This window comes from Anopheles maculipalpis, chromosome 2RL (genome assembly GCF_943734695.1).
Source record: "Anopheles maculipalpis chromosome 2RL, idAnoMacuDA_375_x, whole genome shotgun sequence".
Classification (NCBI taxonomy): Eukaryota; Metazoa; Arthropoda; class Insecta; order Diptera; family Culicidae; genus Anopheles; species Anopheles maculipalpis.
In genome coordinates, this window is record NC_064871.1 from 50,771,188 (window position 1) to 50,784,844 (window position 13,657).

Genomic DNA, 13,657 nt, shown 5'->3' on the forward strand with positions numbered 1-13,657 from the left:
TGATAATTTATGCATCACGCCAAGCGCACGATTCATCGCACGCGACGAATGGTTCATAATAATGTTTGCCCTTACTCATTGAACGCGCATCTTTTTTTTTTTTGTTCACATTTTCACACAGATTGTGGTGGTGCCCCATTCCCACAACGATCCGGGTTGGTTGAAAACGTTCGTCAACTACTTCCAGTCGGATTCGCGCCAAATTCTCAACCTAGCCGTCACGAAAATGCCTGAGTACAGCAACATGTCGTTCATCTGGAGCGAAATCAGCTTCCTGCAGCTATGGTGGGATCAGGCACATCCGACCAAACAGCGGGTAAGTGAAGGGAGAGTGTCTATTTTGTTTGTTTTTGAATGTGGTCTCTGTCAGCCGCTATTAGCCGTAGTTTTATTCTTGCAATAGATGTGTCTAGTCGTATCTGTGATATAAATCGTTGACCTACTCACCACAAGCAACACACCCTCCTTATTGTATGAACTTATTCCGATAGTAAGGGAACACAGTTGTTTCAAAAGTCTCGTTTTTTAAGGCATCGTCAACCAAAGGTCTTTCGAATAATGGGAGAGTGTCATTTTCAAAGACATTATTCGCTAGCATAATGAGAGACAATACTGATTCCAATAAACATGAATACATAATTAATATTAAATTAGACTATAGTGAACAAAAGCTGCTGAGAATTCAGCAACTACTTGGCGTACAGAAAAATTGTCGAATTGATATTCTTTGTCTCGTTATTCTTCAATAGCTCGACATGGACATATCAAATCCTTCATAGAATGCCATCAGATAGTACTCTGCTGCTTTCGACAGAAGTAAACTAATTTCCAGAACAAAAATGGAAAAGTTATTGACATTTAATCATAACGGTGCCCTTAGAAACCTTATCTGATTTTTTTTTATGTTTGTCGTTCCATCGCTTTTTCCAAAAAGTGATTTTATTTTTCGGCTATGCTAATATTACCTTAGAGATATTCTCCGTACAACCGGATTATTCATTAGACATTGCTTGTCGCAATTTCTAATGTCACTTCGACGAAATTCGTGTCCTGTAAGACCTTTTTAGATTTTTCTGATTCAGACTTTTTTGTAATTTCTTATTCGGAACCAATGTTTAACCAGCAAACATTAACGCAATTCATATTTCCGTTTGCAGATATTAAAGAAATTGGTCCAATCGGGACGGCTAGAAATTACGACCGGAGGTTGGGTTATGACGGACGAAGCAAACGCTCATCTGTACGCCATGGTTGATCAGCTTATCGAAGGTAAGAAGTAATCGACTCGCTGTAAAAATGAACCGATTACTCACATTTTTTTTCCTTCCGACAGGACACCAATGGGTAAAGGCAAACTTGAACATCACACCCAAAACGGGTTGGAGTATTGATCCGTTTGGACATGGTAGCACCGTTCCGTACCTGCTGGCCGCGTCCGGATTCAAGGGAACGATCATTCAGCGGATCCATTACGCCTGGAAGCAGTGGTTCGCTCGTCACCGGTATGGTGATTTCCTCTGGACACCGTACTGGAAGAGTCCCTCGAACACTGCACCTGATCACACGATGCTTACGCACAACATGCCATTCGACATCTACTCGATCAAGCATTCGTGTGGACCACATCCATTTATCTGCCTGAACTTTGATTTCCGCAAAATCCCCGGTGAGTACACCGAGTATTCGATCAAGGCTCAGTTTATTACACCGGAAAACATCGAAGCGAAGGCGGATCTGCTGATGGAGCAGTATTCTCGTACGGCATCCCTGTTTCCCCACAATGTTGCCCTGATCCCGGTCGGAGACGATTTCCGGTACAATAAGGAAAAGGAAATGGAACAACAGTACACCAACTACAAAAAGCTGATCGATTACATCAACGAACATCGGCAGAAGTACAATGCAGAAATCAGCTTCGGCACACCGGTTGACTACTTTAACGCTATCCGTGAACGGTACGACCGATTTCCGACACTAAAGGGTGACTTTTTCGTGTACGCGGACATCTTCAACGAGGGCCGTCCGGCGTACTGGAGCGGTTACTTTACGACCCGTCCTTACTACAAGATCCTTAGTCGCGAGCTAGAGCACAATCTCCGCAGCCTGGAAATTCTGTTTACGATCGCGTTCAACCGTGCCCGGCAAACCGGTAGCTCGAATGCGTTTAAAATCTACGAAAAGAACTACGAAAAAATGATACTGGCACGGCGAAATTTGGGTCTGTTTCAGCACCACGATGCCATTACCGGTACATCGAAAGCTAACGTGATGCGTGATTATGCGCTGCGGTTATTCGAGAGTATACAGGACACGGTAAAGCTGCAGGAGAAAACGATCGAGTTGCTAGTGCAGCGAAAACCGCTCGATCAGCAGCATGGTTTCCTGATCGGTGAACTCGAACGGGACAACTTTGGCAAGCTGCCACGCAAAACGCCCATCATCGTGACTGAGGGGCGCAGTACCGATTTTATCGTGTACAACGCACTCGCCCAGGAACGACTCGAAGTGGTTACGATACGTACACTGACTCCGCGCGTAAAGGTACTCGATGCAAGTGGCAAAGCGATCGACATCCAGATCAACCCAGTGTGGAACATAACGGAGACGTCGTACACGTCGCGCAAGATTGTCCCTTCGGACAAGGAGTACGAAGTGATGTTTGTCGCACGGTTAGCACCACTTTCGCTGACCACCTACACGGCCGCTTACGACGAGGATGGGTATCAGGGCAAAATGGCCACACTGTACTGTACGGAGTGTCAGGATGAAAAAACCAAAGCGTTCGAAGTTCGTAGCAAACAGCCAGGAGACATCCAGCTGGAGAATTATAAAATGCGCCTACTGTTTGACGAGCAGAGCGGGTTCCTTAAGTCAGTTACGAAGAAGCACATGGGGAAACAGATCCAGTGTGCCATCAAGTTTGCCGCGTACAAGAGCGCACAGTTCCATTCCGGGGCGTATCTCTTCAAGACCGATCCGGAACAACGGAACTCGGAGAAGGATGTGCTGGAACAGTACGGTGATCTTACCATTCTAATCACGTCCGGTCCGCTGGCAAGTGATGTTACCGCCATCTACGGACCGTTCCTAGCGCACACGGTGCGCATCTACAACTCGAACAGTGTGCTCGACAGTGCGATCTACATCGAAAACGATATCGACTTCGAGGCACCGCCAAAGAACCGTGAAACGGAACTGTTTATGCGGTTCGTCACCGACATAGAGAATGGAGCGAGTGAAAATCCTGAGTTTTACTCCGACTTGAACGGATTCCAGTATCAAAAGCGCGTGAAGGTGTCTGCGATCGGGGTGGAAGGGAACTATTTCCCCATTACTTCGGGTGCTTTCATCCAGGACGATCGGATGCGGTTAACTTTGCTGACAACGCACGCCCAGGGAGCAGCAAGCTTAGAACCGGGTCAGCTAGAGGTAATGCTCGATCGACGCACACTATACGATGATTACCGTGGTATGGGTGAAGGTGTTATCGATAGCCGTCTAACGAGGCATCGGTTTTGGTTAACGCTGGAAACAATCGATCCACCAGCGGCGGCACAACCAAACCCGCCCGTACCAAACAGCAACAACAACAACAACAATGAGGAGCAACCGAAGCCAAGTGCCGATCCTTACCAACTGCCTAGCATCTTTGCCAATGCATTAGCTAATGGGCTAAACTATCCGGCCAACCTTTTTATCGTCGAACGGTACGACGAAAGCAATCAGCTCGAATTGAACCGTGCGGTACGGCTTCTTCGGGTACAGTTCCCGTGCGATCTGCACATGCTTAATCTGCGCACGCTTACCGAAAGTAACTTGCCGCTGTTCCCGTCCAGCTCGGCGCTACTGGTGTTACAGCGGCAAGGTTACAGCTGTCGAATAGGAGGTGACGAGATGATCGGTTACTTCTGTGGCAATGGTAGCAGTAGCAGCAGTAGTACTAATGGTGGCAGTGGAAGTACCAGCAATCCTTCCAAAAATGTCGTCATTGATGGAGGCGGAGGAGACGGCAACAATATAGACCACCGGCAACCCGAGGTACGTGAACTGCAACTATTCCGACGGTTAAGGATCGATACGATCCAGGCAACTTCGCTGACGGGGTTACATCCGGGCGAACGGATTGCCTCGTTCACCGACATCTATCTCGAGCCGATGGAACTCAAAACGTATAATCTTACGTTCTCGAAGTAGTAGCGGTCGGATGGACCAGTAAACTCATTTTAAAGCATTCCACACCGAAGGGTTCTCCTGATTTAAAGTAATGGAGTAAACACAGACAAACTTTCTACTAAGTGAAGGGAAAAAATATGTCTCTTTCGGACGTTCTTCATCTTCTTCTAGGAGGTGGACACACAAGAACAAGAGCAGGAAGACCCTTCTAATACCGTTGTGTATTTGTATTTGTGTTTTGTTCGTGTGTGAACAATTAGGCATTAGGAGGAAAGTAGATCAACGGAAAATGGCAAAAACCATGACCCCATCACACGACGACATCCTACAGCCAAGGATGAATGTAAAGCTCTCTTTCTCAATACCCTTTCAACACAAACACACACCAAATTTCTTCTTAACCCATCCTGTCTATCTTAATGTCTCTCTTCCTATCGTAACTTATCTAGCTAATTTTAAATTTTAACGATTTTTTGAGTTGTACATTATAAGTATAGCCGTGTAACCGAGTGTCAAACGATGCAAGGACACAATGACCTTAAGCACGGCTTCTATTAGACGAGTATCCATTCGGCACATGCTGGAAACAGGGGTGATCAGTTGAGATGTTACTAACAATTCACCCAATGCGATTATCAGTTAAAAAAATTTCAATCTCTAGCACAGTTACCCGTGATACATATCGGAGGAAAGAGAAGGATATGCCAATAAACAAGAGCTTTCAAAAGCAGCATCCCGCTAGTGTGCACAACGTAGACGATTCCACGTGTATTCCATTTCGAAGAGCCTTTTTGACGTTAATTTTAAATAGTTTTGCCAGATAGACGTGATCTTCATTTGACGAATTTCCCTTAATTCAGTATAACTTAGTTTGAGGAAAGGCTTTAAACAACATGAAAATTACAATTACTTTGTGGCATTTGATTTGTTTTAAAAAAGTGCGTAAAAAATGTAAGGAGCAATTTAAATGCTTGCAGGCTAAAATCTCTTTCAGAAATGAAGAGTAGTGAATTAACATTTGTCTAACAGAAGCCGTACTGAGCTCCATTTTGCACCACGTAACGAAACAGTTACGAAACTCGAACACCCTACTTACTCCCAATCGAACCTGTCTTTAATCCCTTCGAAAGAACAAAACAAGACAATGGACGACACTGCGTCCACCAAGAAGCAGACAAGAGTTTAGTGTAATTTAACGTTTAAGGATAGTAACAACGGATGGGAAACGGTTAGGTCCTGCCGAATGCGTCGCAAAGAAGAAGCATTCAGGGGCAGGGTGGATTACGCAGGGCAACTTAAAGGCAACTACACACCGTAGGCATGTTATTCAAATGAAGCAAAGCAAACAAACCGAACTCCGGGGAACTAAATGCACGTTGTAGGATACACATACACAAACACAAAATTACACACCTAGTGAATCAAAATACAAAACATTATCGACTAGTAAAACAAAGGACAAGCGAACCAGCTCGGTTGGTGTGCTAAAGTAAGGCGAAATGAAATAGGATAAAACTGCCGATTGATTAGCTCACAAAAGCTAAGGGCTGGTAAGAGGTACATACTAGGGAAAATAGGTGAATATGATAGAATACTAAATGGGCTAAACGTGAAGGGCAAAGAGGCAGCTGAACGTGTACAAGAGAACACGTGCTACTACTGCAGTAGGTGTAAAGAAAAGAAACAGCGGGAAGATGAGCTGAGCCTAGTAAGTGGGTTTTTTTTTTATATATTTACAGTATCTCAAGCAGATATCTGAACCACTCGGAATTCAATACTTGCTTGACTTTGTGCAGGATTGTCTGACAAGCATGAGTCCTCTTTTGGGCACGTTTTGTTCACAAGAAGAAACTGATCAAAGGATTTCAGAAAGACCGATTTTTGCAGGGTAAACGGGACATGTCATGTTGCGTTTTATGGTCTAAATTATTGATTGATTTTATTCGTATAGAATGACCAGAGTAAATTATTGGAGAATTATTTATTTTAAAACAATCTCCAAGATTATGTTTCAAACTTATCTTATATTAAAGTTTTTTTCCATAAACTTCATAAGCCACAGAACTAGGCTTGTTATATAAGTGCAATAAAAGTATATACCTCTACTTCTACTATTGCATTGAACTTCTAAAAGTTATTGGAAGTCTTGTATCATGATATTATTAGAGCCACGAGCTACTTAACATGTTCTACTTCTGCTAAGCCTTAACCTCTTCAGATATTCAGTGGAATTGAAAGATAATTGGAAAATATCTCCCCAACCTTTGACTATAAATGTAAAGTAATTTTTGAATGAAATCATTTGAAAAATCATTAAACTCTTAAAATTTGACTTTTGAAATATGTTCAAAAAGACGAATGTTTTTGTTAGCAAAAAACAAACTCATGCTTTTTCAGCTTTTTGCCTATTTCTAGCACTTAGATATCTATTTTTGATCAGTTTTTTTCTGCGTAGGGAATCAGATAATCTTCCTCAAAGTTGAGCAAGGAGTTTAATTTGAAGGTACCCAAATTTATGTTTGAGATACTGCATCCATTGTATCTTATTGCCCCATTTTCCGTTCTCACCACCAACTGCACCGCATGGTGGAGATATTTTCCATAGAAGAAGAACAAAAAACCCAATACAGTAAACGATTTTGTGCAGGAAAAGAACGCTTGGGAAGCGCAACGTTACCTCTCACAAAAACTGGTTTTTCCTCATTCCAAAACAAATATTAACAAGGAAGTACAGGGTGTATGTATGTTTGATTAGTTTAAGTCATTAGTTTTAATTTGCATTTCTCTTCCTGTGCTGCTTTTAAGTGATTCAGTTCGACACACGATTCAATTGTACAAAGCCGTCTTGTAGTACGTGCACTACCTTGGCAACTAATCATCTCCCCTTTATACTCTTTTTTATGCTTGTTTTGTAAATTTCTATGTATTTCGTGCCTTTTGCCTTTTTTTCCTTTTTTTTACTGTATTGCTTTCATTATTTTTGCAATGGAAAACTACTGCGATAGTTATTTTATTTTATAAAAAATAAGTAGAACTATGTTATGAAGGTCAGAGGTGATTTGTTCCGTTTGCTTTTAAATTTAACTCTTTCTTTATGGTTGACCTCGCGCGCACCACTTCATCCTATCTTACGTGTCCTGCATATTTGTTAAACTGGATAGGAACAAATTAAAGAAAAGAAACTCTATAGCGCAATTGTTGTTATAATTCTAAAGCATTAAATGATTTCCACCTCGGAGCACACGAGGATAAGATATTGGTAACATACATTAAAACCGGCTAGCGTTATGATATTATGACGGTGGATATTGTAAATTAGTCAGAAAAGAAGATGGTGGTGGAGGAGGGCGGGCATCAATTACAGTGTGGTGATCTATACCACGGACCGCCACGACTAGCAGGCTTTAGGTCCGAATGTAGGAAGAAAAGTAGTAATTTTCGAAAACAAAGAAAAAACCTCAACCCCAAATTATTTGGTGGACGATAGATGTGGTGTGACAACAACAGTACAGCGTTAACGGTCACAACAACGTTGAACCCCGTGACCGAGAGCGTACTTTTGATTCTATTATATGCCCACGTATTTTTTCTGTCTCCTGTCTCATGATATGTCGCCACCGTGGGTAAGCTAACAAACCAAATTAAGCGAGAAACGATTGTGAATACCAATAATAAAGTTAATGAAAGGGCATGAAAGTGAATGGAAAACGATGATTAAACGATATTTTAACCATGTGTTGTGTGTGCTTTAAACAGTTTCTTTACACCCGAAAGACATTAGGTTGGTTTTTGCAAGGGTTAAAACGGAGGTTTGGTTAAATAAGGCCTGTCTTGCTTTTATGTACTCGTTGTTTACCAAATCAAGTATTGGAACCCCAACTTAAGAAGGCATACGGTGGCAACGACTATGATTCTAAAGAACAAGGTTCTTAAGAACGAAGAGTTCTTTTCTCTGCACTTCAGGTTTTGGACGACGAAGATACTTCGACTACGAGATTTTCTAAAAGATGAGGCTTCGACTAGGAGGCTCCAGCCTTCTTTGTAGTTAAGATTACCTAGCCCACGTATGAATCTTGTAAAATGTGGTCGTTCAACTATGCAACATGTTGGCTCCCTTTTAAGGGCGGTGGTATCGATAACGTGTTTGCCGGCATTCGAACTAACTAGGACGAAGGAGTCTCTTAAACTATGAGGTCTTTTGGTAGAAGAAAAGTGAACGATGTAGTCTTTTGCACTACGAGATCCACTGGTTAATAGCCTATGGCCATACGAGCCTGATGAGATACCTGAGGACAATCATCGCCAAAGTTAGTTCATACCATTCGAAAAGGATGAGTCTCAATACAGTCGAGATTACACTGCTTGATTAGAGAGGACACTTTACTCAGTGTTATCTTTAAATAGAGGCTGTAGTCTTCAATCAATAATAACAGAGATATATCATTCATACCCAACTTTCTGTTGTTAGTGCGGCAAACTTCTGTTCCCTACCCTTGCTCCAGTATCTCAGCAGCAACTGAACGGAAAAAATTTTTGAACTGATCTAATTCACTGTTTTCCATTTTAATAAACCCATTTTTAAACAGGAGAAAACTGTGGAGATCTTTCAAAGCTACCATTCGATTATTTCGGGACGGGATTTGGGTTCGGTTCAATTCCCTTGTTGAGTCAATGAGAATCCACGTATGGTTCACTATTAGATTTCCATTACATATCAGCTTTAATTAACAACGGTCTAATTGAACTGCCTAGTTCGTTTTTCGCTCGCTGGAAAGTTTCCTCCACCCGGGCCGAAGTTAGGCAGCTGTCAAACACTTCGCGTTGGCGAACGGAATTGGTACTTGGGTCAGTTGACCGACGTCAATTGACAACAATTCCATTTAATCAATTCAACCACCCGAAACTGCTGTGATTATTTTTTCGTTCCATTTCCCCGTTGTTCATTAAGATTTCTATTGGTTACGAAGTAGCAACAGTATCATCGCACAATGTTTGCACGCTGCTCTTCATCGCTCGTCCGCCCATCGGCCCAGGTAAGGGAAAAGCGAGAACGAGAACGAACGGGTCGAAGGTGATTTTTGCATAACATTGCGCGATCAGTCCCAGCATCGGTGGGGTGTCCGCCTTCGACTTGATGATAACGAGAGATAACGGACGGGCGGCTCTGTTTGCCATTCCGGAAGAATTGTTGCGCGTGCTGGAAGCGTCCACCTTTGTCCTCGATTGAAATTAATTACATAATTCGCAACTCTTTTCGGCGCAGGGTTTTCGTCGCTTCCAGAGCACGCTCGTGCTGGCCGAACACAACAATGAGACGCTTAACCCAATCACGGCCAATGCGGTTACGGCTGCGAAGAAGCTCGGTGGTGATGTGACCGTACTGGTGGCCGGTACAAAGGTTGGCCCGGTTTCGGAAGCTGCGGCCAAGCTGGACGGTGTGAAGAAAGTGTTGGTTGCCGAAGGTGATGCGTACAAGGGTTTGCTGGCGGAAGCCCTGACGCCGCTGGTGTTGGCCACGCAAGAGCAGCTGAAATTCACGCACATCGTTGCTGGTGCGACAGCTTTCGGTAAGGCCGTGCTGCCACGTATCGCCGCCAAGCTGGATGTTTCGCCCGTGTCCGATATTGTTGGCGTACAGTCGGCCGATACGTTCGTGCGCACGATCTACGCCGGTAATGCGATCCAGACGGTGAAATCGAAAGACCCGGTAAAGGTCATTACGGTGCGTGGAACGAATTTTGAACCGACCGGTGCAGCTGGTAGTGCGGCAGCGATCGAGCAAGCTCCGGCGGGAGACTTTGCCAGCAAAACGACCGAATTCGTTAGCCAGGAGCTAACCAAATCTGACCGTCCTTCGCTTACGGCGGCGAAGATTATCGTGTCCGGAGGTCGTGGTATGAAGTCGGGCGACAACTTCAAGATGCTGTACGATCTGGCGGACAAGTGGGGTGCGGCGGTGGGTGCTTCCCGCGCGGCTGTCGATGCCGAGTACGTGCCGAACGATTTGCAGATCGGACAGACGGGTAAGATTGTAGCGCCGGAGTTGTATGTGGCGATCGGCATTTCGGGCGCCATCCAGCATTTGGCCGGCATGAAGGACTCGAAAACGATCGTAGCCATCAACAAGGATCCGGAAGCACCGATCTTCCAGGTGGCGGATTACGGTCTCGTAGCCGATCTGTTCAAGGTAGTGCCAGAGATTAACGAAAAGTGCTAACGAACGCACAACAGAACGCACCGGAGAGTACCCCAGGAACAAAATCACGCTTCTCACTAAAGAGAGCAAGATCTTCTCACTATAGTGAGAAGCTTGATTTTGCTCGCTGGGTATAGTGCTCGAATTCGTACAATCAGCAGAGTCAAATGGGTCGACGGATTGTTTAAAGTGTGTATATGTGTGTTGTATTAGTTGTATAGGCGCAAAATTTAGCTACAGTATATAACATATCGGGGGCTCAAAAAAACGTAAAAGAAAACACTATCGGTTTGTTTGGTCCACACGATGCGCGTCGGCATTGCTGTGGCAGACACACCCCGGGTTCACTTCTTCGGTGCAATAATTCCTTCCAGTTGGGCCTGCAAGCGATTGTGTTATGAGAGGACAACAACGGCTTTGTTAATAAATAATTCCGTTTTCATAAAAACAAACAAAACAGGCCAAAGACTTACCTTGAGCTGTGCGTTCGTTTTCTTCAGGAAGGCAATTTCCTCCGAATGTTTCTTCTCCTCGGACGCTCGCAATTCCGCATTCCTTCGCTCGGCCTGGTCCGCCTTTATCTTCATGTCGCTGATCGAGTTAAGCAGCAGCTCCTTCTCGTGTTCCACCTGCTGTATTTGTTCTTGCAGCTTCTCCTTACCTTCCTGCGCCTGCAACGCCTTCCGGATGCCGAACGACACCGAACTACAGTAAAGCGTTTCGTACGCTTCCAGTGACATCGCAATCTCGTCCCGCACACGCAACAGTAAAAGTCCACGCTCGGTACAGTTGATCGTAACCTGGCGGATCAACTCATCAAAGCACTGGGTGTACAGTTCCCGCCTCACCGGACATATGCCCGTTTCGCGTGCCTGTGTTTGCTGCAAACGCGTGTCCAACATTTCCTGCAGATTGATCACATCCTGACGGGTTGCGGGCGTGCTGGAAACAGTTTGCGTCCAAAGTTGACCATCCTCTTCCCATGTTTTCGGTGGCAGGATGCAGTTCAGTATTTCTTCTGTTTCACGCGGACTATCAACTACGACGGCACCGCCCGATCCGGGACGGCCAGTTTGTTCTTTCGGTGGTGCGACATCACTTGCTGGGTCTCGTTTTTCCACATGCTTTACCACAAGCACCGGATTATTGTAGCGCACTAGTGTGGTTTGTAGTTCCAAATTTCGATCACCCATCGTGTTTGAGAATCCTTTCAAAATCACCACAACTGGAGAGTCTGTCTTTCGTCGTCCTGTCGATGACCGCTGGTTAATACCCTGGTTAGGGGCTAGAGATTCGCTTAGATTGAGGACAATCCTTTGCAATCCCTTGGGTGTCAGTGACGGATTGTGAAGCAACCAAACAGTCACATTTTTCTACCATAGTAACCAACATGACTACTACTGGACTGCTGGTAAGAAACTGCTGGTTGCTATGATAAATCGAAATCAACAACTTCAACAAGTTGTATGAACGTGTCAAGAACTGAAACGCACGCAGTCAAGTTTATTTGTTTGTTAGTTATTTTTTAAACAAATTTCTTTCTATGTAGCTAGGAGCTGTAACCTATTTCAAATTCAAATCTTTGAAAATGTAAGATAAGGAAGAGCAGCCATCACATGCAAGGTGGAAGGTGGATGGAAATCTCTCAGGGCGCTTTACATCATGCTCCTTCAGGAAGATGAAGATGTCGGACTTCTCATCAACCAGATGCTAGTGGGATCACCATCGGAGATAATCTTCTATAAGTCAATCCAGATCCTGGTACAAAGTCCTTGGTACAAAAATGAAATAGACATCCCTGGTTTGAGGCTCTTGTATGTAGCAGGTGATTATTGAAGCATCGAGCAAATCTTTTCCCTTATTTCATCTTTCTTGTGTCAAAACGAAACGACAACAAGCTGATGATACCCTCTTAGCCCAGTTTTAGTAAAAGAAGCTTAGAAATTGGTTCGGCCCCGTGTATATGGATTGACCACCGGGCATGGGATACTATATCCCGTCCTGCCGTGAAAAGTCTGACCACGTCCTCCGAACACGCCCAAATAGTTGAAGCTATAATTTGCATGGGGTGCGTGGAATTTGGACGGGATTGTAATTTAAAATCTGTAAGCTAATACACCCGTAAAAACGCTCCATTTAAACAAAAATTACGCACTATTCGGTTGATCGATTGTTTTGAATATCGTTCGAGCTTTCGAACATCGATTTTAAATATCCCACGCTTGACATTTCAGAGTTTATCCATCAAAACCAAAAGTAAACAATAACACACTGTTGTACCGGCATTTTGTACACAATTCCTTCCTGCTAGCTGGTCAGTACCAAAAGCAACAAAAAAAGTGTATAATCTTCCTCAATGGACGAAGATGACGATCTATTAGCTGCGTTGGAGATACCTCCAGCGCCGAAACAAGCCGCCATAAGTGAAATAAAACCATCACCCAATGCTCCGGCACCATCTACCAGCACTGGCGGCACATCCGATCAAACGGCCGTCGTCGTAGCGAAGGTAAACAAAAGCCACTGCATCCTGGTCAATCCGAAGCAGCGCTGTAATCCACTGTTAAAAGCAATCCAAACCCTGCCCTGGGAGTATGACGACATTGTGCCGGACTATGTGGTCGGTGCGAGTGCCTGCATACTGTTCCTTTCACTACGTTATCACAACCTTAACCCGGACTACATCCATGCCCGTTTGAAGCAGCTGGGCAAAATGTACGAGCTGCGTGTGTTGCTCGTGCAAATCGACATTTCCGAGCCACAGAATGCGTTGAAACATCTGACTCGTATCTGTTTGCTGGCGGATCTGACCCTTATGCTGGCCTGGAATGCAGATGAAGCGGGAAGGATTGTGGAAAAGTATAAACTGTTTGAAAACCGACCACCGGATTGGATTATGGAACGGGCGGAGAAATATCCACACGAAAAGCTGGTCCGTGCACTGACCACCATCAAGCCAGTCAATCAGACCGATGCGATGATACTGTTGCAGAACTACGGTACGCTCGGTAAGCTGATAAATACGAGCGAAGAGAAGCTGAGCATGGTTTCGGGACTAGGGCCAAGAAAGGTAAAGAAATTGCACAAAACGTTCAGTGAAAGCTTTCGGAAGCAGTAATAGCAGCCTTTAAGGAAGGATCTGGGTGGCCACGTGTCATTAGTGATTAATAAAATAGGCTAAATTCAAGTTTGCTTTTAGTAAATTAAGAAAAATCTTTACTGAGCATTGAAAATGTTAATCATACAAAGAAAAAATACAAAAATTGAATTCTCAACAAAGACAATTAA

The 13,657-nt window shown here is 44.2% G+C and overlaps 5 protein-coding genes across 6 annotated transcripts in view; 4 read left to right on the plus strand and 1 right to left on the minus strand.

Annotated features, from left to right (window-relative positions):
• The window catches only part of LOC126556767 (alpha-mannosidase 2), a 42,646-nt gene extending 38,452 nt beyond the window's left edge, over positions 1-4,194 (plus strand). The window contains exons 4-6 of the mRNA XM_050212247.1: positions 122-316; positions 1,158-1,269; positions 1,334-4,194. Coding sequence (XP_050068204.1) covers positions 122-316; positions 1,158-1,269; positions 1,334-4,194 — 3,168 coding nt within the window. The remainder of the gene's footprint in view (positions 1-121; positions 317-1,157; positions 1,270-1,333) is intronic.
• The window catches only part of LOC126559120 (28S ribosomal protein S11, mitochondrial), a 118,803-nt gene that overhangs the window by 22,279 nt on the left and 82,867 nt on the right, over positions 1-13,657 (plus strand). The window lies entirely within an intron of this gene.
• LOC126558517 (electron transfer flavoprotein subunit alpha, mitochondrial) lies at positions 9,034-10,412 on the plus strand. Its single transcript, XM_050214541.1, has 2 exons — positions 9,034-9,206; positions 9,437-10,412. Exons 1-2 carry the CDS (start codon positions 9,162-9,164, stop codon positions 10,388-10,390), a joined length of 999 nt encoding a protein of 332 aa, XP_050070498.1. The 5' UTR covers positions 9,034-9,161; the 3' UTR covers positions 10,391-10,412.
• LOC126558869 (putative inner dynein arm light chain, axonemal) lies at positions 10,656-11,562 on the minus strand. The gene is made up of 2 exons (XM_050214947.1): positions 10,843-11,562; positions 10,656-10,749 (listed from the first exon to the last, which is right to left on the minus strand). Exons 1-2 carry the CDS (start codon positions 11,560-11,562, stop codon positions 10,714-10,716), a joined length of 756 nt encoding a protein of 251 aa, XP_050070904.1. The 3' UTR covers positions 10,656-10,713.
• On the plus strand, positions 12,714-13,487 carry LOC126559583 (DNA excision repair protein ERCC-1). The gene has a single exon (XM_050215753.1). It carries the CDS (start codon positions 12,726-12,728, stop codon positions 13,485-13,487), a length of 762 nt encoding a protein of 253 aa, XP_050071710.1. The 5' UTR covers positions 12,714-12,725.

Coding starts and splice junctions, on each gene's coding strand:
- LOC126558517 (XM_050214541.1), top strand. CDS start 9,162: ATGTTTGCACGCTGCTCTTCATCGCTCGTCCGCCCATCGGCCCAG. Junction 9,207..9,436: donor TCGTCCGCCCATCGGCCCAG/GTAAGGGAAAAG, acceptor TTTTCGGCGCAG/GGTTTTCGTCGCTTCCAGAG.
- LOC126558869 (XM_050214947.1), bottom strand. CDS start 11,562: ATGGGTGATCGAAATTTGGAACTACAAACCACACTAGTGCGCTACAAT. Junction 10,750..10,842: donor AAACGAACGCACAGCTCAAG/GTAAGTCTTTGG, acceptor AATCGCTTGCAG/GCCCAACTGGAAGGAATTAT.
- LOC126559583 (XM_050215753.1), top strand. CDS start 12,726: ATGGACGAAGATGACGATCTATTAGCTGCGTTGGAGATACCTCCAGCG.